Source organism: Microtus ochrogaster, linkage group LG4, assembly GCF_000317375.1.
Source record: "Microtus ochrogaster isolate Prairie Vole_2 linkage group LG4, MicOch1.0, whole genome shotgun sequence".
NCBI classification, from domain to species: Eukaryota; Metazoa; Chordata; class Mammalia; order Rodentia; family Cricetidae; genus Microtus; species Microtus ochrogaster.
Window position 1 is genome coordinate 60,688,392 of NC_022030.1, and position 25,149 is coordinate 60,713,540.

At 47.5% G+C, this 25,149-nt stretch overlaps 1 protein-coding gene across 12 annotated transcripts in view; it reads right to left on the bottom strand.

Moving 5' to 3' along the window:
• Lrrfip1 (LRR binding FLII interacting protein 1) overlaps positions 1 to 25,149 on the bottom strand; it is a 134,269-nt gene that overhangs the window by 29,356 nt on the left and 79,764 nt on the right. For 8 of the 12 annotated variants that reach the window (XM_005361700.2, XM_026786529.1, XM_005361701.2 and 5 more), the window contains exon 3: positions 705 to 740. In XM_005361700.2, coding sequence (XP_005361757.1) covers positions 705 to 740 — 36 coding nt within the window. Of the gene's footprint in view, positions 1 to 704; positions 741 to 9,049; positions 9,128 to 10,927; positions 10,994 to 13,918; positions 13,997 to 15,561; positions 15,631 to 17,750; positions 17,811 to 23,584; positions 23,636 to 24,191; positions 24,237 to 25,149 lie in introns of all 12 variants that reach the window. The other 4 variants (XM_026786524.1, XM_026786523.1, XM_013351740.2 and 1 more) reach the window with 3 other exon arrangements.

Sequence of the window (25,149 nt, forward strand, 5' to 3'; positions counted from 1 at the left end):
GAGCTATGTGCACCTGTAGACAACAGTGTAGAGGCGGGTGAGCTATGTGCACCTGTAGACGACAGTGTAGAGGTGAGCTATGTGCACCTGTAGACGACAGTGTAGAGGTGGGTGAGCTATGTGCACCTGTAGACGACAGTGTAGAGGCGGGTGAGCTATGTGCACCTGTAGACAACAGTGTAGTGGCCACAGGAAGCTGCCAGGTGTCCTTTCTGACACTCTCCACTGAATTCCCTCGCGATGAGGGCTCTCACCGAGCCTGAAACTCACCATTTTGTCTAGACTAGATGGCCAGCTACAATGCTGGGATTACAGGTACATGTGAACGCACCCAGCTTTTTACATGTGTGCTGAGGACTTGAACTCAGGTCCCCAAGGCAGGCATTCTTACCCTCTGAGCTATCTCCCTGGCCTGAACACACCTTTTCTGTAACTCAGCTTCTATATTGGACAATCTCCCAAGGGCTTCTGGCCAGTGTTAAAAGGGCTCATTCAGAGATGTTTCATGGCTGATTTGGGTTTGTCTATTTAGCAGTGAGCTAGCTCTTCACTATCTCTCAGATTTCAACACTCACGCTGGATTCCTTCAGAGATATGACATCATGTGTGGTCACCTTAGCAGTCTCGGTCACTGAGGTCAGTCTCCCCCAGGACCCTCTAGGTTAATCACTGGCCTGTGACAGAGGTTTGCAGAAAGCCCTTACCTTCTCAGTGAAGTCTTTGTCTGGTCGTTCTTCTACCTGTGGAGGAAGGGGACAACTGTCAAATAGTTCAAAGCACTGCCTTGATCATATAAATCCTGCAGTATGACAATGCCAGGTGGTGGTGGTGCACACCTTTAATCCCAGCACTTGAGAGGCAGAGGCAGGCGGATCTCTGTGAGTTTGAGGCCAGCCTGCAGGACAGCTAGGGCCGTCACACGGAGAAACCCTGTCTCAAAAACCCAAAAGAAAAAAAAAAACCCAACAAAACATTACCTCATGCTGTAATTTAAAAAATAAAAACAAATAAATAACCCTAAGACTTTGGCTTTCTGCATCTATCCTTCCTGTGTGGAAGCCTCTCTGAGACCCTTCCTTTCCGCAGATAGAAGCCACCGTGGGACGCAGGGTGGTCTACATCACTGGAAGCAGATGTGCACTGGTGCTGAGCCCCCAGTGAGACACCTGGGGCAGAAGGGTGTGCTTGGGTACCGAGGCTGAAGCTGACCTAAGGACTGTTCCTCTGGCCCTGGGAAGTCACGTGGGTTCAGCGCTGGGCCTCAGCCACCATGCTTCCCTCCCCAGTCCCAAGTCCTGCTTCCTACGGCTCAGAAGTTCTTTCTTCTCTCTCTCTCTCTCTCTCTTTTTTATGATTTATTTTTACTTCATGTCCATTTGTTTTTCCTGTATGAAGGTGTTGGAGTCCTTGAAACTGGAGTTAACAGACAGTTGGGAACTGCCATATGGGTGCTGGGAATTGAACTCAGGACCTCTGGAAGAGTAGTGAGTGCTCTTAACCACTGAGCCAGCTCCCCAGCCCCGGCTCAGAAGTTCTTAACTTTGACCTCAAGAGCATTTGCCAAACATGTCAGTGGCAAATACACAGATTCACAGATCTGAGTGGCACAGGACACTGTGGACACCTGTGCAGATTTATGGTGGATGGTCCTGAAGTCACCACCATGCTCTGAGGTCACAGCTCACAGACAACATGAGTAGCAAGAGAAAACGGTCACTAGGCACAAGACACCCACCTCCAATGCCCAGTTCTTTTCTCTGTGTGTCCTAGACTAACCAGTACATGAAAAGGATTCAGTGGTCCTGCTGGACAGACCCCGTGGACCCACTCACTGCCAGTCACGGCTGACGTATGGGATAAGCACCAGATGTTGTATATTTTCACATGTGTGGTCCACACTGGCTTGACTGTCCACTGTCCACGGTGGGCTGCTGAGGAAGGCCCTAGCTGAGACAGTTTTATCTCTCTGTCTACAGAGTTGGAAGCCCCCCTGCATTCTCCTTAGGTGTGTATGTAAGTATGTTCATGAGCACGTGTGTGCATGCGAAGGCCAGACTCTGACATACAGTGCCTTCTTCAGTTTTCCACCTTCTTATTGTTTGAGACAGGGTCTCTCACTGAACCTGAGGCTTGCTGACTCAGTGGCCGGCCATCAAGCCTAGGGCTCCTCCTGGGTTCACCTCCCCAGCCCTGGAATAACAGGTGTGGACTGCTATGCTCAGCTTTTGACATGGGAGCTAGCGATCAGAAAACTCCCGTCATCATGACAAGCCCTTTACAGACTGAGCCACTGCCTCAGCCACTCTCCTTTCGTTCTAAATTTTGAGGATGATTTTGGCAGAAAATGAAGTTCATGCTACTTGGGAATAAAAGTATTTCTGAAATACCAAAAATTTTGGGTAGCTAAAGGAGAAGTAAGGTAGCTGGCACCCACTCTCCTGGGACATCAGTTTATTAACTCCTTTAGGCCCAAAGCCTCATTCTTTAGATAAGTTGGTCTGTAGATGAATACTAATGAACACAAAGTAGAGAGAGGCTATATAGGTCCAGCTCTGCAGTGCTGGGGATGGAACCAATGCCTGGTGCGTAAGGCTATATAGGTCCAGCTCTGCAGTGCTGGGGATGGAACCAATGCCTGGTGCGTAAGGCTATATAGGTCCAGCTCTGCAGTGCTGGGGATGGAACCAATGCCTGGTGCGTGACCACCAAGCCCAACCCTGGCCCCAAAGGTCCAGATGAGCAGACTCAGGCTGACACCTGAAGGCTGTTGGCTTTTCGCTCCTGGGGTAAATATGTTTTCTCTTGTTCATCAGCAATGCATATTGTATAGGAAAGCTGAAGCTCAGATAGCCAGATAGTCGCAAAGATCTACATCTGCAAACGGAGGGGCTTCCACTACCAACTGGCACATACACTGCTTTTATAATTCACAAAACATCGAAGAGGAAAGAAAAAAAAATCCAAACCATAGCTTGGTCAGGTGCGGTAGGAAATACCTTTAATTCTACCCTGCGCCCCCCCCCCCTCACATGGGAGGGAGAGGCAGCTGGATTTCTCTGAGTTTGAAGCCAGCCTGGTATATGTGGTTAGTTCCAGTCCATCTTGAGTTACATGGCCTCAAAAAAATCCACATAGTATGCTTTTCCATAGTTAAAAAAAAATCCTCTTCTCTAAAATATATAATGAATGCAGACTATGAAAAATCGGGGAAGGAGCTAAGTGGAGACCATTCAGAGAAAAGCTGAAAACTGTCTTTCAATATAGATACATGGAATGTACCTTTCAGCATGGTATTTTGTTTTCAAATTGACAAGGTGCGTCTATCTATTCGCCAGCCTTTTTGAAACAGGTACTGCTGGGGCCCCATGAGATGTGACAAGGGCTGCTGTTCCTACTGGCTCCAGTAGATGGCAGCATGGACAGTCTGTCTCCAGTCAAGCCCGAAAGAAGTAGACAGTTGGACCCTCTTCACAAAGGGACAGAGAAGTAAACCAGATGGCATCCTTCACTCTGATAGAGAGCGTGCCACCGTATCCTCTGCAAACAACACAGTGCACACCCATGGCTGCTGCATGACCTGCCATGAGGGCTGTCATGGAGATAAGGCCGCCAAAGGCGGTGGACAGAGCAGGCGCATGGGACAAGCCACCAGACCTTCCCTGCTTAGAAGGGCCAACAGTACCAGGAATCCTGTGACGTAGTGAGTATTTTTAACCTCCATTCCCTGTACTCAATATTTCAGATTAAAGTCGCACTAGCACGATTCTAAATGATGCATGCGAGCCTTTTATAGTCACCACTGACTGTATTCAAAGACTACTTCCAAAATCTACGTGTGGTGGCACATGCCTGTAATTCTAGTGCTTGAGAGGTCGAGGCAGGAGGATTACCATGCTGGGCTACAGAGTCTCAATTGTCTCAATTTTCTTTCTTTAATTTTTTTTTCCTCCTGAAAAAAAGTCCCTTCTAAGAAACTTCGGTGGAAGCACAGATCGTGGCATCTTCTCCCTCCCTTCCGAAAGCAAATCCTTTAGGAGGACGCTAAATGTATGCCCTGTCCACACCGCCTCAGCAAGTTTCTTATAAAGATCACATGATGAGGTTTGAAACACTCATTTGCATGTCGCTGTCTGCTGGCCTATTCGAAGATGAAGAGATCCAAGCAAGAACTGGCCCAAGAGAGAACCTCATGGCCCCAACTCCGGAGACACAGGCCTGCATCAGACACTGGAAGACAAACAGGGTCCCCGAGGCAATGTCATTGCAGCAACCCTTGCGAAACAAGTGACACAGGAAACACCACTCAGGGAACACCCATTTTAAGAGCTGCTTCCCTTCCAAGGTCAGTGGCAGTGGGGCTCGCCATCAGTGTGGGAATGTTGAGTTTTATTACTTATTTAGGGTGTGTGTGCATGTCATGACATATGTGGAGATGTCAGAGGACACTTTGTGGGACTCAGTTCTCTCCTCCTTTCTCTTTCTTTTTCCTTCCTTCCTTTCTCTTTCTTCTTTTCTTTCGTTCTTCCTTTCTTCCTTTCTTCCTTTCTTTCTTTCTTTCTTTCTTTCTTTCTTTCTTTCTTTCTTTCTTTCTTTCTTTTTTTTTTGAGTTAGGTTTTCTCTGTGTAACAGCTCTGACTGCCCTGGAACTTGCTTTATCAACCAGTCCTTGAACTCACAGAGTACATGGTATCCTGCCTCTGCCTCCCTAGTGCTAGGATTAAAAGTGTGTACCACCACCACCGGGTTCCCCTAATTTTATTTTTAAGATAGAGTTTATGTAGTCTGGGATTCAATATGTAGCCCAAGACAGCCTTAACATCACGATGTGCCTTTCGCAGCCTCTAGAAGTGGGATAACAGTCACACACCACCACACTTGGCGAATCGCTGGTTTTAAATCTACCACTGTACCTACAGAGGCAGGCTTGCTCGCCACAGATCCTGCCTTGCCTCTTTATGTAACAGGAGCCACAAGGGTCTTTGCTTTCAAATTCAAATGGGCAAACATCTGGGCTCAGCATTTTTCTATGAATGTACAAGACTACATGAGTCCTGGCTCCCTGGAGACATTCCTGAAGATGTGTCAGGGTGGCGGAGGCTCTCCTGGATTGCAGTGGGCCGTGAGACTTAGACAGGAAGGTGCCTAGGTGTCACCTGGCTCTGCTTGAGTGTGCTTCAAGCCTAGATCTCCAACTCCAGATCCCACCTCTTTCTTAGCACCTGTCCTCACAGCTCCTATGACTGATGCTTATGTTATTTATTTGATGAACATCTTCTCGCCCACTCTGTATAGCCCATGATTGGCAAGAGCAGGTCTACATTGCCTAACACTGTAGGCTCACGACCAGAATATTCTAGGTGCTAAATTGACACTGAATGGGTGAACTACAACCTCTTCAAGGAGAAGATTCTGGACATAAAGGATAGAATGAAAACATGGTTCATCATGTGTGTGTCTTGTGTGTAGGTGTGTGTCTGTGTGCTACTTTTCCTTCTGTGGCTTTTCAACCAAAAGAAACTTGGGAGGAGAAAGATTTTATTTGACTTGTAATCTCTAAGACAGTCTACCATTGAGGGAAGTCAGGGCAGAAATCTGGAGGGAGGAACCATGGCTAGTTTTCTTATAAACCCCAGGACTGTCTAGAGATGGTACTGCCCACAGTGGGCCAGGTCCTTTTATAGCAATTAAGAGAATCCCTTAAAGGCATGTCCAGTTACCAATATTACTCAGGTGAGACTCCCCTTTTGAGGCGATTCTAGGCTGTGTTGACAGTTAACACTAATTAGAACTGACAAGTAGAATGACTGTGGGGTTGGGAACTGGGGGAGTGAAGGGGGTGGGGGTAGCAATAGAATGAGCTGGAATGCGTTCATCTGCCACCCGCATTGCAGCTGATGCCTCTTGGCTTTCCCAAGAATTGTATCGCTGGGAGACCCAGGCTTTTAGTCTATGGATGTGGGGGCACATTAGTGGGAGAATGGATGACCACTTCCTTCAGTCTGGTGACTTTTGCTCCTCAGCGGCCCCACCCTTCCTCCAACCTGTAGTCCTGCCTCATTTCCCGTCTGACAGATGTGAGATGCAGAGCCTTGAGGGTGGCAGCTGGCTTTTGTATGTTCTTCTCGTCCCTGGGGAAGTACTAGGTCAGAGATACTTTCTAAGAAAACATACGGACACCAACAACTGTCTCATATTGCGGCTGAGGCAGCTCAAGCAGAAACAAATTATGTCTTTTCAGGGGCAGTTCCTGATCCAGTTTCTGCTCCAGGTGTTTATATGTCTCCCTACATGTACCAACCCAGGAGGGGGAGCTGTGGCATGTGAACCCCATCTTATAACTCCTGCCTTATTGTACATCCTGCTCCGCGTGGTTCCCACAGATGGGAGGGTCACTGTGGTCCTTGTCTATCCCAAGGGTAAAGGTTGAAAATCCTGGTACCTAAAGAGGTATAAAAAAATGGAGCTAGCCCTCACTCCTGCTCTTTTCAAGATTCAGTGTTAACGCCTTGCTTTTCTGTGTCCTGGGGCTATTATTCCACTGGGGGTGGGGTGGCAGTATGATTTGGGTTGGTTGGCAACAGAAAGTGTCTGTGAGCCTGTTCAGCCTTGCTGGTGGGAAGAAGCCCAGAAGTTCATGTTTGGACTTGTGGGTGTTCCTGCCTGAGATGGAGGAGGAGGTCAGGGCAAGGGACCTGGGAGACGGACATGGCAAAAGTCAGTGACCATCCCACTGACGGAACAATCTCCTGGGACTGCCCTGCACTTACAGAGGTGCGAACCACACACAGGAGGTTCCTTGGTCAGCATAGTGTACTGGGGTGACGTGAGGTGGCAGGAGAGAGTCGGAGGCCAGTCTGTCTTCCACACATCTATGCCCTGACCTTTGCTCACTAAATGAGACAACAGAAACAATGATCTATGGACTTTTGGGACAACAAACAGGTGAGGAGAGGAGAAAAAAATATCTACTGATTATCTGCAATGGACTTAGCAAGGGTAAGGGGTGTGACCACACCCCCAAGTGCCCGACACTCCAAAAAGATCAATTCCCTTGCCTTACAGGCTGCACAGATGTACAGTGCACCTCTGTGCAAAAACAACAACCAAACTTGTTTCATGTGTGTAAATTTTCCAAAACACACACAGAGGGATCCGTTTTTCCAGTCACAGTAACCGAGAATGCTGTCATATCATGACTTCATCGTAATACTTAAATAAATCCACGTGACGACAAAGAATCCTGCTTTGCCACCCTGGACAGAAGGTGCTCAAGCTGCAGGGGTGGGGTGGGATGGGGGGGTTGTGGGGAATCATTGAGTGTTAAGCTATAGACTTCTTCTCTTGGTTATAAACCCTCCACTTGTTCCTCAAGCACACACTCAATTATTATGCACAAAGAAGAGGAGTCTACACTAAGCTGCCATAGGAAAACGTTGTTCCTAGTGACTTGAAGGCTCCTCATGCATTAGTGTGCATAGGTTATACTACCACAAAGCCTGAAGTGCTCAAGACAGCCACTCTATTTTAAAGGAAAGACACATAATGGAGTAGAGAGGGGCACTAGGCCATTGAACTGACTGGGTGGGGAGGCTCGTAGCTGCAAGGGATCCCACTGGCTCTCCGGAGGAAGCCGCTTCTGGTAGGAAACCCCACAATGATCTCATCTGTGTAAGTAGTGTGCCTTGGCTCCCCTGCATTCTGTGGTGTAGGGAACCAATCCTAGGCAATGCAGTGCTGGAGAACTGAGTCCCAAACTTTGTGTACTTAGGACTGGGAGTTTTAATGAGAGCTTATGAAGAGACTGACCTGGACTGCCTGCACTTTCCACCCATGGCTTCCCAAGCGTAGGCCTCCACCCACAGCTCTGGCTTCAGCCTGCACGCGTCTCCCCACCCCAGCCAAAGCTGCCCAGCCAGGTGTGACACTACACACCTGGAACCCTGGCACTTGGGAGGTGGTGATAACACAGTGAGTTCAAGGCCATCTGGGGCAGTGAGACCCAAATAAAGGGACTGGGTAGGCGGCTCAGTTGGTAAAGTACTTGCTGTGCAGGCTTGATGAGGGCCTGAGTTTGATCCTTAGCAACCACTTTTTTTTTTTCGTTTGTTTTTTTAAGCCAGTTTGGTGGTGTGTACCAGTAATCCTAGCATTTCGTTTGTTTTTTTAAGCCAGTTTGGTGGTGTGTACCAGTAATCCTAGCACTGAGGCAGGAGGATGCTAGGTGCTTACTAGCCTGCTCAGTCACACCAACAAGTACCAGTCTCAGTGAGAGAGAGACTCTATCTTATGATATTTAGGCACACAGCAACAGAGGAAGACAGCAGAATACGGCCCACAAAATCAAAACAAAACAATTCCTTGTTTAGATAATGATAAAGCAGCCACAAAGAAAGCCACCAACCAATCAGGTGAAACTGTCAAACTGTGTAGGATTGGATCTTGGGGCCTTGGCTTCTCTGCCACGTCTGGCACATGGTGAGTCACAAACTGGGGGGGCAGGGCCTTGGGGACACCGTCTATGCAGTTTTTGAGCAAATGTGACAACAGGTGACCTCAGCAGCACCGAGAGTGGCAAGGCATTTATAGCCCTACATTTTATTTGAAAACTTGCCAGCTCTGATAACCCCCACTACTACAAAGCCAATGTTAAAAGTCAAGCCCTTGAAATTTTAAATTGTAAAATAAAGCACATCCGCACACGAGGCTCCTGTTTACATTCCCAGAATGGATTTTCCCCTCTCAAGCCTGGTTTCTAAGCATCACTAATGACGTCTGTTCCGTTATGGCTCTTGAGAAGCTGAGCAGCGCAGCCCTGACACCACCCAATAGTCTTCTAAACTCAAAACCATTTCCCAATCCCATTTTTCACTAAGACCCGAAATAAAATGAGAGGCTTCTAGCTTCACTGTTTCAAAAATGGGGGTCATTTCTAAGGGACGGAGAGGTGAAGGATAACGGGTGGGAGGGAAGGGGAAGGACAGGGAGGCAGAGGGGAAGGACGAAGGAAGGAAGGAAGCTGAAGGGCAGCAGGGTCAGGAAGCAGACTTACCACAGGGCTGGCCCGCGCCGAGCTGGCCCTAGAAGAGGCCCGGGAGCTGGAGTTGAGGTGGCCGCTGTACTCTGAGGGCTACCACAGGATGCAGAGATAGAAACAAAGGAACAGGGTCAGCAAAGAGGTAAGGAAAGCAAAAGATGGAGTTTCAGTTAGTGTGTAGGTTAGCCACACACATACACGGCAGGGAGGAAAGACAGGTTAGGGTTAGGGAGCTGACAGGGCTTGGAAAGGGAATTTGCACCTGCCACAAGATCAGGTAAACATCTATCAAGAATAAAATACAACAGCATTATCCACGGGATGCAGCTTCCAGCAAACACAGAGCATTGTTCAATGCGGGTGCGCATCCCATCTCCTGTGTTCACCTCCTGGGTACGCGACGGCACTTCGCTAGAGCCCGAGCTGCCTTCGGCTGCATCCCAGCTCAGAAACTAGCTCAGAAGAGGGCTGGCATTTCTGAAGGGGAGGTTTTGCTTTTCTGCCACCTTTCCAGGTGGAAACTGGAGAATCTGTCTTCTGGGTGCACCTGTCTACCTGTCCATTTAGGCTTCCTAACTCTTGATGAAGGATGATGACGGCCACTGGGCTGTAGCCTCTAAGCTTTAGTCTGTATTCAGCCACCTGCCCTGGGACAAAAGCCAGACTGACCTATGGGCTGTGAGGCCTTGCAAGCAGCACCTCCACTGTGAACTGTAGGGACTCTGGATCTTTGGGGGTGTTTGTGATGCTACCTTAAGGACCAGCCCCTGTGAGCAGAGCACACATCTATTTAGTTTCTGGTGGCTCTCCAGTGAGCAGATAAGGCCTGGCACACTTACTGAATGCAGGAACAAATGACCCCAGCTCTTCGCTAGTAATGGTCAGAGAGTCTACACCTCATGTTATCAGCCCAAGGCTCCTGGGTCAGAACACTTCTCAGAGCAGCTGGCCTGACTTGACCCTCCTGAAAACCAGCAGCTACATCATGTCCCCAGGCCCCATGTGTCATCATGTCCAGAAGTCACTGAGGGTTATACAAAAGCACTGGGTGTCTTAAAGGGCTGTGGCCAGCATGGTCAGGGCTCCAGAGGCATCCCGACTACATCTCTTCACTGGATAACGACATGTTTGCACTCAAGTGTGGGGCGTACAGAGATGTAAGAACCATGCCATGTTGTTTACTTCCTACTTAAGGACCCTTAGTCCGTTCTCTGACCAGCTGGACTGACTTGACCCTTTGGAAGAGAAGCATTCATGTCGTCAGGCCTCAGGTATCACCCATGTGGAGGAGTCAAGTGGCCAATGGGCAGCTAATGTAAGTCAGAAAGCTCTGAGTTTGAATCACACCTCCATCTCATTGGTCATGCAAACGTTCCTAAACAGGAGTTAGGACAGGCCTGCATAGACATGCCCACCACAAAGAAGAGAATGTCTTTAGGGTCCGTCTCTGCTCTCACTTCCTGCGAGACAGCCTGCTCAGATGGGTGGAAACTCCTCCCAGGGTGTCAAGTACTAGCTGTCTCAGGGTCAGGAGGGGACAGAGCAAGTCCTGCAAAGTGAGACCAGCAGCATCACAGCAACCCCTGGGTCTGTCCAAACCCCTTTCTCCTTTTCTCAGGTTCAGAAATTCATTACCCATTATGTTACTTAGGAGCTACAGGTACTGAAGCGGATGAAACCCAACTAAGGCGATTCTCTGACCTCGGTACAAACTGATACACAAGGACACGAAATTAACAAGCAAAGATTTCCTGATTCCATCATCCCTGACCTTTATCACAAAGGAAAACACAGAGAGCGTTTCCTCCTATGACATCAGTCACCATCCAGCAAACACCCGTGGGTCATGCAGCACACAGTGAGGCATGATGGGAAACATGAAAAGTGCCTTACAGCCCGAGAGCCACAGGTGCTTCCCCTTCGAGCCCCATAGAGGCTGCTCTCATCCATCACGGACGCCTGCGACAAGAACAGACTGTCAGGGCAGGAAACACACTCCTTTTTACAGGACCACAGAGAAAAGGCTGAAAAGAAAGGTTAGCAAGAGTGACGTGTGCCAGGGAGAGGGTCCGGAAAACTCCATGCAGGCTCTGTGTTACCCTCTTCAGATCTTCAGAGAGCCACAGAGAACAAAAAGGTGTAGGAATCAGAAGGCAGACATTGAGTGGCTGCAAGTCGGCATGCAATTTCCCGAGAGTGTTGGAAACTGTTATTCTGAAAAACATTCCCCATGAGAATCGCCAATCAAGATTGAAAATTGGCAAGCAACCCAAACGTCCCGAAGATCGTCAAAGCAAACTCGCATGCCGTGTCAACACAACTATTCTTGCGTTAAGTGGCTTTGGAATAAAACATTACGGCAATTATCGTTTCGATGTTGGATATTTTATATCTCTTCAGAAGTTGCTACACAGAAAACAGTATTTGATTACCTTGAACATTGCATGCAGCTAATCAAAGAGAAAGAGGTTTACAAGATCTCGGGCAGTGATGTCAAACCCTGTCCCATTTAAAGGCACCTGAGTTTTCCTTATTCCTCTTCAGGAAATCCTGGCTAGCTTAACCATGTACACATACCTAACCCCTAAGTGTGCAAGGTGGTGGAAAGTCCCAGTTATTAATACAATAACTTTGAAAACCTAGTTTTCTGCAGAATGTAAGAACCTACATTTAAAACTGGAAACTTCCCAAATTATATAGATATATGGAAATTTCCAAAGTACTATGGCAACGTGGATTAGAGTCTATTACGGCTGTCACCACATTCAGGAGCCATCTGTCTTTCTGCCAATAGGTAAATGTTGTCATTGTTTCCTTCCTAACAACCTTAACAAGTCTTCCGAGAGACGGAACAGGGTGACGGCTGTTGTCAGCAGTCAGGGGAAAGAAAGCCCAGATCTGACTAAAGGGGACCAAGAAAGACCACAAAAGGGCGGGTAAGCTATGAGTAAGTGCTGCTTCCCCAGCAGGGCAGGAAACGGTGCTCAGGGCGGGAGAGCATGTGCAACAGGCAGAGAGGAGCATGCAGGGCAGGGGTGGGGAGCACACGCACCCAGTAACTCCCAGCAGGCCGGGCAGCACGGCACAGAAAGGAAGGCTGCAGGAGGAAAGTGAATGGCAGGCTTTAGACCTTGGGAAAACAGCAACAGACGGCAACATGAAGGCTGCCACGCCATGCAGTCAGGGTCTGGCAACTAAGTAACTATCCTACAATGCTTGGAAGGACAAGGCAGAGTTAAGGTATTGGGTTTTCAAGGGACTGGATATATGGAAATCCAACATTTATAGGAAAGAAAAATGATACAGTTTCCAACTAGAAAATCACAGACTTTCCCAGCATCTCTGGGATGGGGCTATTGTTTTTGAATCGTTTCTGTTCAGATGGTGATGGAAAAAGACTCAAAGCAAAGCCCACAGATGGACATAGTCACCGGGCCAGGTTCAAGGCCACCCAGGTACCTAATAGCTCAACCCCATATCTAGGATTGAGCATTCCTGGGTTCAACCAATCAAGGATCAAAAATATCCGAAAACAACAGAACAAAACAAACCAATGTGCACTGAGCATGGACAGAATCTACCCGCATCATTCTCTGAACACAGCGTACCAACTATTCTACAACATTTACATATCAGGCATCATGAGTAAGCTAGAGCTGATTTAAAATTCATAGGCAGATGTGCTGGCGTTATGCAAATGCCACATCACTTTATCTGAGGGGCCTGAGTACCTTTGGATTCTGATATCAAGGGGGACTTTGAACCATGCCCTCAGGTGCAGAAAAACTACAGAGAGAACGTGTCAGAAAGAGTATGATTGTTTCCATCAGGGTCACCGCAGCAGTCAAGAAACAAGGGGAGGGCTGGAGAGATGGCTCAGTGGTTAAGAGCACTGGCTGCTGCTCTTCTGGAGGTCCTGAGTTCAATTCCCAGCACATGGTGGTTCACAACCATCTGTAATGAGATCTGGTGCCCTCCTCTGGCGTGTGGGCATACATGGAGACAGAGTGTTGTATACATAATAAATAAATCTTAAAAAAAAAAAAAAGACACAAGGGGAGTGTAAGGCTGTTGCTGGCTGCTCAGGGCTGGAACTTCCAAAAGCCCAAAGGGGATGCACGCCTGGTATACAGAGTAGCACAGAGCTCTGAGGGTTCATGCTGGGATATAGAAGCAGCTTTCTGGGGTACAGGACCCAGGTACAGAGCTGAGCCAGGACTTAGCACAGACCCACAGCATAGGGTACAGGAAAGATGCAGGGCCAAGCAACAGATCTTCCAGCAGCTGAGTCTGCCTGTGAAGGAGGCAGCCAACCTCCAAAAGAGCATGCACATTGGGATTTATAACATGGCGCCCTTGGGCTGCAAAAGAGCTCACAGGCCCAGAGCAACAAAGGCCCATTTTGGCTGGATTTGAACCTTGGCCTTGTGAAAATGGGAAAGGGGCAGAGAGTCAAAGAAATGCTCAGCCCTGTCCACTTCTCCAAGATGCAGGAGGCAACGTGCACAGAGACCTTGTAGGTTGCTTCCTGGACACGATTACAAAAGAAAAATATTATTTTTAAAAAGCAATTTGAAATCCCAAATAGGGGAACAATTGCTGGAAATGGAGAAACCCAAGAGACCAGTTTTCTGAACTTGAAGGTTTTGTTTTGTTTTGTTTTGAGTATATATTTCACACACCCCTTCTTTCCCTAAGGTCTGATTTTCCATATTAGGTCCTAAATGACATTTTTAGGAGATTGAGGAAAGTCTCCGCAAGCTAGCTAAGCCATTCCAAACAGCCTGAGCCCGAGCCTGTTGACTGCACACTGAAGAGGTTGAAATGCCCTCAAGGCGTGCCAGTCCCAAAGTGCTTTGCAGAGGAAAGCATGAGGGAACAGACCCGGGTTCCATTCTGGGCAGACAGGGGCTTGGAAGCAAGGCCACTACTGGGAAGGCCGAGGTTGGAGCAAAAGAATCCCTGCAATGAAAGAAAACAGTCAAGTCGGGTGAGGTGCGTGGGGAGGTGTGAAATCACTCCATCTCACGGGTGGGTTAGGGCTGGACACACAGAAAACTGTCTTCGGCACAACCACAATTTGCTGGGCAGGAGGGAAAGAGAGTTAGGGGAACAAGAGTCCATTAACTGACAGAACCAGACTCCACTAGACTGTTAGGACTTTAAGTCAGTGCGCATGTGCAACACACACACACACACACACACACACAAACACACACATACACACACACACTCACACGGGAGCATTAATTTTAACCAATAACAAGATCTGGTGGTGGTTTTAGTTTTCATAATCTGAGTTCTGACTTTTAAAATTGGTGGGTAAAGTATAGGGACCTCAGCTTTCTGCCTTAGGTAATAGTTCAGCGGGGTTGGTTTCCGGTCTCACCCACTTGGTGGACATTACATAAGAATGAATTAGGCAGGCACACTGGCAGGTTAAGTGTCAAGATCCTGAGATCCAGTCTGGAGAAATGTGTTTTATGTCTGAAGGGGCCAACTCTAATTCTGACCTTTAACTCTCAGGGTACAGATTTTTTTTTCTGCTAAATTAGTTGGGTTGGACATGGGCTCTGTTTCACTTGGGTAAATCCTTTAATTCTTTAGGGATTTTGTTTCCTCTTTATTTTTTTTTTAATTTAAAAAAGATCGACTTATTTTACTTTATGTTTGAGTGTTCTGTGTGACTACATGAGAGTGCACTGTGTGCCTGGCACCTTTGGAGGCCAGAAGAGGGTGCTAAATTTATGAAACAGCAATTACAGATGGTTGTGAACTGCCAGGTAGCCCCTGGGAACCGAACCCAGGTCCCCAGGAAGAACAGCAGTGCTCCTAACCACTGAGCCATCTCTCCAGATCCTTCTCTTTGTTCTTTAAGGTTTACATCCATTCTGATGACAGTGCTGGGGAAATCGGTCTCACTTCCTCTCATTTATTGTGATGCTGGGACCCAGCAGTAATGGCCTGAATTCTGGCAATAACTCAGGAGTGCCCATCCCGTGGCTTATGTGGGCCTATGTCCACTTACCTAAGCTGGTTCCCTAGTTCGGTGAGTGGATGGGCCTTAACTAGAACATACCGGCCCCAATCGGTAGGATTCTTTAATAACTAGAAATCACCTGTCCAGGTCAATGCACACGCGTGTATGCAGATAGCTAGACTAGAATGGATTTTCATGCCGAGGCCACAGCACCCCTGACAAAGTGCCACAGAGTGCCTAGAGAGGATCATTGTTTTCAGAGAGGAGGTGAGAAGGTCCAGGCTCTTCATTTCCCCACTTGGGATTGGTTCTAACCAAATACACAAGCATGCCATTGGTTCACTCATGGTAGTGGGCTGAATGTGACAACTTATGCTCAACACAGGACAGTGGTAAGTCTGAATGACGTAGCACGTGTTAATTTCTCTCAGAATTCAGTAGAACAGCCATTCCAAGAGGGGGAGGGGGGACCCCACACACAAGGGTGCATGCTACAAAACCTGTAGTTTCTGTAGAGAGGATGTGAAAGATTTAAATGGGAACCAACCAACTTCTCCTCCCTGGAGGACGACAAAGCGGAGACTCTGCCATCGCCGCCGCCACTGTAGCTGGAATTCTGAGTACCAAAAAGGGAGCGTTTGTGAGCGGTGAGTGCTTCCTTACCCTGCCCATTCCCACAGCAAGCACAGGCACCCCAATGTGAGGACCCAGGAACCCTGGTTCACCTAAAGGATTTGCAGCATAAATTCTTAGCGAGTGAGCCTAGATGTCTGAGCTGTGAGCCTTTCACACCGCGGAGCTCTGTCTCCGCGATGCTGAATGCTCCATTATTGTTAGCCAGTTGCTTACCGAATCTCATGTCAAACCACCCAAGACCTCGTACACCCAACTCTCCTCTTTGCCTATCTCCTGAGGTAGTTAACAGTCTTCCTATTGCAAAAAAAAACAAAAAACAAAAAAAAACAAAAAAAAAAACCTTCAGCCTTTCTTCTTAGTCCAGCCCCTAGATGCAGAGAGGCAGGGGGAGGCCGAGAACCAGCTCCCACCTCTGCGGTGGAGGCAGCTGGCGTTGTGTATGCTCTGTAGAGCATGTAGGGGAGGCGACACTGCACAGGAGACAGGAGACTTGGTAATCAAGCAGGGAGGAGACAGACATTCCCAAGCTTGTATCAGGCAGGTGTCTGGTTCTTTTGCATCTGGAAAGCTCCTCTCTCTGTCTAATCTTTCCTCCAGAGTTCCCCACAGGTTCAGAGCTTCTTCAGTGTAACTAGATGAACGTTATTTTGTTCTTTGGTCATGTGGCTCTCTCTAGCTACTTGTCAGACCAATTTTACATCCAGTTTCACTCTGTGAGCCGTTTTGTAATCAGGCCTGTTAGCTTTTGACTTGCAGAGGCATTGCCTAAACCTTGACTAAATCGTAAAGCACACCTGTTCTGGATGTATGTATGACACATAGATGTTACCCCAAGCCACGGATGTGTAGAGAGGAGTGTTACCATCGGAAGGAAGCTCGACCTAAGAACTGCCAAATAACCTCAGTTATGGCAAAACACCATGAGGGAAAGCCACGACCCGCCAGTATTGGGAAACACTGCAGCTCTTATCGCTTATGCTGACAGCCATTTCTGCAGGCTTGCTGAGCACAGTCGGCCACACCACTGAAGGACATGCACAGGCAGCAACTGCAGGTTTGTGTCCCGGCAGGGCCCAGCTGCCTTAACGACTCAGCAGGTGTCAGTGTGAAGGGTGACAGAAGCCTTTAACTAGGAGTGCTCTGAAGTCTGGAACTAGAAAAGGTTTAGGAGGTCATAGAAAAAGCACAGGTAATTAATTCTAAGCAGGTCTGAGAAGGCTCAAACAACCTGTTCTACCAGTTTGGAAAAGCTGAAACTGTTAGCTCTGTGTGTGTGTGTGTGTGTGTGTGTGTGTGTGTGTGTGTGTGTGTGTGAGAGAGAGAGAGAGAGAGAGAGAGAGAGAGAGAGAGAGAGATCTAAAGAGCCTAGAAATGGAATTGAATTGACTAAATGCTATCTTAATATAATTAAAATAGATTAAATTTTACACAAGAAACATTACCAGAAGGGGAAAATGTCATTAAAAACAGGAAGGTACTAGGTCATTTAACTCAGATTAATCTGTTTGGATCTTGTGGCTTAATTAAAATGTGTCCAATTTAACCTTCTGAAATGTCCAACGGCTACACCCTTGACAGAGTCCAGGCCTCTCTCGAGCTCTGGCCCTCTCTCTGTCTCTCCTTGCACTGCTCCAGCTTGTTCGTCATTAGAATGCTTGCCTCCCACCCTTAACCGTGAGCACCCAAGACGTCAGAATTCCATGTAGGCTCTCACATGTGCATCTTTAAGACAAACATCAAAACATAAACATTAAAGCTTGAAATATGGAAAACTGAAAATGGGGGGCTTCCATCCACATGAGAGCCGATTCACCAAAAGACATGCGTATGAAGGCAACAGACAGTAGCAAGCTAATTCTTTTTCCTGGGTCTTCTTAGGAATGCTTATCAGCTTTTACCCCGCATAACATCTAGAATGCAAACCATACTAGGAATGCTAGAAGGCTAACATTCTGAGAATGTTAGAATGTGCTACAGGCCTGGGGGAGGGGGAGCCAGGGTAATACAAAAAGAGCAAAGGAACTAAATTTAGCAATACATTTTAGACACGTTGAAGCAGCATCCCCGTGAGCACGTGCCATGCACGGTTGCTGTACTAACCCTGCCAGATCTTCTACTTAGGGACTGGGATCCGCAATAGTCTCCATCATAACCGTTAGTCTGTTTCAACAGAGAGAGAAGAGGTCACATCAGCATAAGGAACAGCACAGGTACAAACCAGAGAGCAAGAGTTCCCCACGAGTACACTGAGCCTTCTCTGCAGAGGGAATGAAGGGAACGGATGGTGCAGGCCAGGGAAGCACAAAGCCTGGCCACCCCCAAACTTCCAGCATGCCTCTCACTCCATTGGGACTCAGACAAAGTCTGGCAAACGTGGCACCAGTGACATTCCCTCCTGTGAGTGAAGCTCATGGTCTGACGTAGTTGCTTTTCTGGACAATTTTCTTAAGCGTGTGTGTGCTCATGTATGCGTGTGTGTGTGTGTGTGTGTACATACATGTGCATACATGCATGAGTTTGTTTATGTGTGTGTAAGTAATCTTGTGTCCAATCTTAGGTTGGAAACTCTAGATTTCAAGAAGGCTGAACACCAGACTAGAGGGCAGGGACCTGCCCAAGTCAGGTAAGTCAGTTAGATTCTAGGTAAGGACAGGAAAATATAGCTCTAATGAAACCATGTCCCTAAGATTCAGAATAGTGTCCATGTGACCTGTAACTAAAGGCAGAAGTCTCCTGAGAAAGGACTAGTAAACTCTGGGAGTCACCTTTCAGTCACCCACTCTTCCTCTTTGTGTTTCTAGGTGAGATGGGAAGGCGGACTTAATGATGCTATCATTTGTCCTCTAGGAAGAAACCAAACCAGATCATCTGAAGGCTGGACATACCTGGTCTGCCTGGCTCCCTTGTCCTCCCCAAGCATTCCGCTGCATCTACAGGGAATGGTCTATTTTACTGTAAAAAGGAATGATGTATGAGGTGAAAACCATCAGAGCTCAAAGCAGCTTCAAAGATGGGAAAAGGAAGAGTGGCCTCACATCTGGTAAAGATGAACAGGGGTTTATCTGTCTCACGTCTCAGAGGCCCAAGTGGTGAATGTAAAGTCTGCCCTGGGCCCCTGGGGAAGTTATTCAATCCACCCACACTTTCACAGCCATGACAATCTGCACAAGAATGAATAAATTACAGGGCCATGATGAGGGGGACATGAGTGCCTGTGGGTCTCCTGGATGCCCACATTAGCCTCTGGAGGCACCGGATGGTCACACCAGAAGGTAGGAGGGCTTGGCCTTGGCAGATCCTCACTCCAGGAAAGCAGGGGTGTGGTGTGCTTAGCCTGTACTAGATAGTCATGGCACCAGCCTTTCTTATGGACAGTACTTGCTGTCTGTTTCTCTGTGTAAGTCATAGGCACATTCAGAGGTCATTGAAATGGGAAACAAAACAAGAAAGGTTTGTTAAAACTTGTGAATGACACATTTGATGCAGTCAAATTAATTTTTAAAAGAAAAGACAAAGGCTGGATGGTGGTGGTACTTGCCTTTAATCCCAGCACCTGGATAACAGAGGCAGGAGAGGACCTCTGTGAGTTCGAGGTCAGCCTGGTCTACAGAGAAAGTTTGCAAGTTCCAGGATAGCCAGGCAGACACAAAAAGAAACCCTGTCTTCAAAAGAAAAAAGAAAAAAAAAACACTCTAAATTAAATCCAAAAATGCCCCTGGACACAGCTAAAATTCACACAAAGCCCAAGGACCAGGCCTCGAAATCGACTCTGAGTTTAAAATACAAAGGATGATATCTAGAAACAAGTTTAAATGCATTTGATTCCTTAAGGGTGTGAGGAGCTGCTAGTTTCACAGTAAGCTGTGGCCATGTTCCGTGGCTAGGGGACAGGCGCTGTTGGGGCACATCCTGAATCTTAGGCCTTGTCCTGGGCTTCCTGCTAGCTGGCTTGCCTCACCAGGCGAGGGCTGTTACAGTGGTACACTGTGGAAGATGGGGTAAGAGCTCTGTGGGAAGCCTGGGGGATCACACATGCTCAGCAGACACGTGGCACATTTTATTAATGATCGGCATTAAACATAAATGTAAATTTTCCAAATAATTTTGAGATGGAGAATACATGAAGCCCAGGGGCTCTGAGATTTTTTTTTTTTTAAAATCACACCTGCGAAGTCCCAGAGAAGAGGTTATAGGTTTGCAAAACTCACTGCAGAATTCTTTTACTGTACACATTTCCAAGGGACAGAAGGCATTAGGGCTCTTAGATAAAAGGCTCTTTTCAAGGACTTTATTTTTGTTGCTGAACTGGAGTCTTTCTCAAAGTTTATTTCCACAGCCAAAGAGCCAGCTTTTTATATTATTATTATTATTATTATTATTATTATTATTATTATTATTATTATTGAGACAGGGCTTCTCAAGCCTGTCCTGGAACTCACTTTGTTGCCCTGACTGGCCTTGAATTAACAGAGATGCGCCTGTCTCGGCCTCCTCCATTGCTGGGATTAAAGGTGTGCACCACCACCGCCTGGCTGCCACAAGCTAGTACTCTTAATTTGAATGGTTATGGATTAGGAAAGACTGGGGTCTATTAAGCAAAATGACTTCTTCACGCTTAGTCTTTTAAAAGGACACAGAGAGGCCCTGGGAATTCTCGGTCTGATGGGTTCATTGAGGAACCCATAGTGGGTGGCCAACAACCGAAACTCAGCACCAGCTAGTGAGCGGGGCCCAGGTACTGCAATCTATGCTTTAGGGTCCCATCCACAGGCCAGGAGGCAGGGGGAGGGTGATGGCCTCATAGTGTCCTGGGTGAAGACTGGCAGTTGGACTTTGGAAAAGCACCCAGCAAGTTAGTAGAAACAGCACGGCTATCATCTGTCACTGCACACAGTTAGAGTCACACAGCAAAATTATCTGACCACCTCACCCAGGCATAAGGACTCCCATACTCCGGCTCAGGCTGGGCCTGTTGGCATAAGGGTGGAAGAGGAAAACAGAAACGGGAGTGCCAGAGGTAAGACAGAGCTAAGCAACCGTAGAGGCAAAACCAGGCATCCTTTAAAATCTTAACAGAAACACATTTCCCATGACTTTGAATGTCTTACTTAAAAGAAAACACACATTAGGACCATCGTAAAATCTAAGAACACCAAATTGCTTCTATGCAACAGTTGCTTAGTTCATGAAACACAAAGCCCATTTGCATCATACTTTCTTCTTGACATAGATACGATCTAATTAAATCAGGGCAAGGTCTAGAGATGCACCATCGCCAGGTTTTAAATAAAGATAATTAAAACCTTATGATAACGCCCAATCTTGGTTTCCCCAAGGGGACCATGTTTGCTGATTCCAGGATGGTAACTACCCCTCCTGGCTTTTAGGGCTTATCATCCTTGTCATCTCAATAGAGAAGGCATGTCTGGGGAGTCAAGAAAGAAACCATCTTAGGAATTTGCACAGTAAAGGCTTTATATTATTAATATATTAAGAGGCATAATCTGGCCTCCATGGACACAGAGTGAGATGGGATTACACTAGGCAGGGTTGACAGATGCCCTGAGGTTCTCAGCTGTTCCAACCAGCAAGGGACAGAGTTTTGGGCACCTGGCAGGTGTGAAAGTCTCTGGGAGAATCAGGAGTGGCATTGTCACCGTGACCTCAAGTGGGTCCCTAAATGCTCTGGGCTTGTTCCACACCAACAAGAGTAGCAGGTTGGATGGACTCTTATTTCCAGGGCCCCAGCTCTCAGATCTGGATTTCCTTTTTTAGTCTAGTTCTTTGAACCCTCCCCCCCCAAAAAAAACAAACAAAGTAATTTTTGGGTCGTGGCACGTGCCACAGTGTAAGTGAAACTCAGAAGATCACTTTCGGAAGTCAGCTTTCTACCATGTTAGAAGTCACTTTCCACCAAGTGGGTCCCAGGGTTTGAACTCAGGTTGTCAGGCCTTAGTACTGGCCTAAGTTTAAGTCTACCATGGGAGAGTCGTGTAGCACATGGATGCTGATAGTGAAATTCACTGACTTTCTCCCATTCTCGTCTTCGGCTCGCTAACTGTGGACCTCCTGTGTGAAGCTTCAGACCTTAGGACAGATATACTGGAATCTGACAGAGTCCAGCATGGAGACCCAATTCCCTAGAGGCTCATACAAAAGGTGAATGAATGCTGTAACATTTGCAGTGTTGACACTACAATAAACTCTTTGGAGCCAGGACAGCCTTATTGCCACCCCTAGAATCTTAAGATGACGAAATTCCTCCCTTGGGAACCCGAGGGACCACAGGTCTGAAGATGACACATTGTTCCAGAGTTTTGGGTTCTGTTTCCATCTTCCACCTGTTCTACCTCTGATCCCTGATCATTGGCTTCCTTCTTGACAGTTCTGGGGAAAGCTCTCTTGCGAAGTTACTACCAGGAGGTTACATCCAAGGGCCAGCTCTCTGTTCTGCCCTTCCAATCTCTCCCCCGATACCCAACTGTTCTTCCTCCTCTCGGTTTCGAGGGCCAGACCTTTGACACCTCCCACAGCTGCAATGCCTGGGCCTGGCCCCAGATGTCCCAAACTGAGCTTGTACTTAGATTCTGCTTACATAAATCTTGCTTCCTCTAAAGCAGATCGTGTCTGAGGGGCCTGTGAGGAAGTCACAGCTGCATCGTCAAAGATACTCAGCAGAAACTTCCCAGCACTCACTTCACATGTAACTGCCCAGCAAAACCACACAGGGGCTGGTCTTAAGCTAGGAGGAAAGGGATGGGGTGGCGGCTATATTGTTAATGCCAAGGTAAGCACACCCCTGGTGCATGTTTAGTCAAGAGGTAATACTGTGTGACCTAACTGTCGCTGTGACGAGAAGCCAACCCTTAGTACACCAGAGCGGCTGCTTGGAGACCTAGTTATCACAGTGGTGAGATGCCATGGCCACCCTGCAGCCAAGCGAATGGACACGCTTACTAAGCTCAAACCCAACTGCTCTGCTCTAAGCTCAAACCCAACAACTCTGCTTTGTTTCCCAGAGCATGCACTGATGTCTAATGCAGCTACAGAGGCTGCGTGCATTAGCCGTGGAGCTGTCAGTGAGGAGCTTCTGGTGCAGTGTGGAGCACTTGCCTAGGACGGGGGAGGCTCTACATCCAAGCCCAGCACTGCAAAGAAGAACCCTCACCATAGCTGACTGGAAGACTGGGGGTGGCGGAGGTCACAGCCTCCTCTCCAGGGAGCCTCCAGCTGTTGCAGAAACATCTTCAATAACGTATGGCTACTTTTGTGTGTGTTTCCACACACATGTATACACACGTGGAAGGTAGTGGACAGGTTAAGTGTCATTTCATTCTCCAGGAATGCCTTCTCGCCTTCTATTTTTTTTTCCTTTGAGACATGGCTTCCCACTGGCCTGGAACTTGCTAAGTAAGGCTAAGTTAGGTGGCCAGTCATCTTCACTAATTGTCCCTTGAACTGGGATCATAAGCACATACCACCGCACATGGCTTTCTTCATGTAAGTTCTGAGGGGTGGAACTCAGGTCTTCATTGACCACTTCAACTATTTCCCCAGTCCAACTCCTTCGGCTGGTTTCACCAAGGCTAGCTTTTACTGGAGAGTGTGTGGCGAAGTGGGCATGCAGTGTGCCTTCAAGTCCTGTCCATCACAACAACAATTCTGAGACAATCATTAACCATGGTCCTGTAGTTTCATATTGTGGGAAAACTATTGAAAACCGACGCCTTCTACTCTTTGGGAAATGACAAGCAACACCCACCCTCTCCCCAGCCCAGCCCAGCCCGGCCCAACCGACCCTTGGTTAACTTATATACAAGCACTTCATCAGTGATGTGGGGGACCAGCAGAGGAGGGGTTGATGATCTAAGGACTGAAAGCAGGGACAGGAAATCAAAGGTGTGCCATGCAGAAGCAATCACGCTGTTACTGACCCTTAGGCTGCCGCGACTACCCACAGACAAGCGCTCGTCTTCATCAGAAGCCTAGTAAAAGACAGGATGAGAACACAACCATGAGCCGGATTGGGAAGAACCTGCCGATCCGACTCGGCAGCAGTGGTTGGACCAGCCACCCCGAGAGCTCAGAGGGTGTGAGCCCAGGTCCTCAGTATGCCTCAGTTTGCCTAAGACTGCTTATGGAAGCACAGTATATCACAGGTAAGGGTTATTAATAAGCCTCAATGATTATAAAAATTATTTATGGGTGTTTAACAGCAACAATAAGCATTTACACTGTGGGGAATAATATATTAATAATAATATTTAAGCATTTCCAAACAGGGATGGAGATACAGTTTAGTAGTGGTAGGCAGGGTGCCTAAACTTGCATGAGGCCCTGGATTCAGTATTTAGTTTTTTTTAAAAACCCCAAACACAATTTCTTTACACAATTTAGCCCCAATAAAGAGTACGGTCTTTATTCAGGTAAAGATAGCAGTTTTATACCAATAATAGCAACTATTGTATCTATTTCAGCCACTAGAGGAACAATTAAGGCTCCGTCAACTTGTCCCTTGCTGTGAAGGAGCGTGGTACTGACCGATGTGTTTCTCCGGAATCTACGAGAGTAGCGCTCGCTGTCTTCCTACCGAAGCAAAGGGAATGGCAGAGAGAGGTTAGAGAGAGCAAGGCAGAATCCTTAGAAACCCTAGAAGATCCTCAGAATCCAGTGTTTCTGATCTACATGGCAAATCAGTATTTTCTCTGGTTTCGTTTAAAGGGTCTAAGGCAAGGACTGTGGAAAAGCTCCTTGGGGGAGGTCCCTAAGAGCCAAAAAACACCAGCAGAGTTCGTGGCTTTAGAAGCAGCCAGAGGGCAGTGAGCAAGCACTGGGGCAGAATTCAGGAAGTCTTGCTTTTTTTGTAACCTTATAATCTGGTTTAAAATCAACTCTCTTCCCCTCTGAACTGACTCCCCTTTGGGAAGTGATTTCCCCAGAAAACTCCAATGTGAATGCCACCCAGCTTGCTTTATGGACTCCAGGACAAACAGGTTTCTGCATGCTTGTCTCTGGAGTAGAACGGGAGCTTTTCTTTCTGGAAGTGGCCACCTTTTAACTGTCCTTAAGATTTGATAAGAAAACACACCTTAGGGGATGTGTGACACAGCTAACTGGGCTGGGCAGTGAGTTTTTATGTCACACATAGCATCTAAGATGGCAGAGGCGGCCTTGACTCTCCCTCGGGCTGTTTAAGGGTAAGGAGCCTTGGCAAGAACATTTCGAGGACTTCAGTGCCAAAAGCCTGCGTCAAAATCCAGGACGGCAGCCAGGATCTGAAGAGGCGGGTAGCTTAATAAGACCAAAATTTTGCTCTCGGATCAATGGAAAGCATCAAAGGGTGTGCCACCCAGAGCCTTGCCACTTGGGCACCTCTCCTGAGAGGCCTGGGGGCCTTGGCTGCCCTGGGAAGACAGACAGGTTCTTAAAGAAAACAGATGGGGGAGGGGAGTCTCAATAGTAGGTTTTTGTTTTTTGGGGTTTTTTTTTTTGTTTTTTT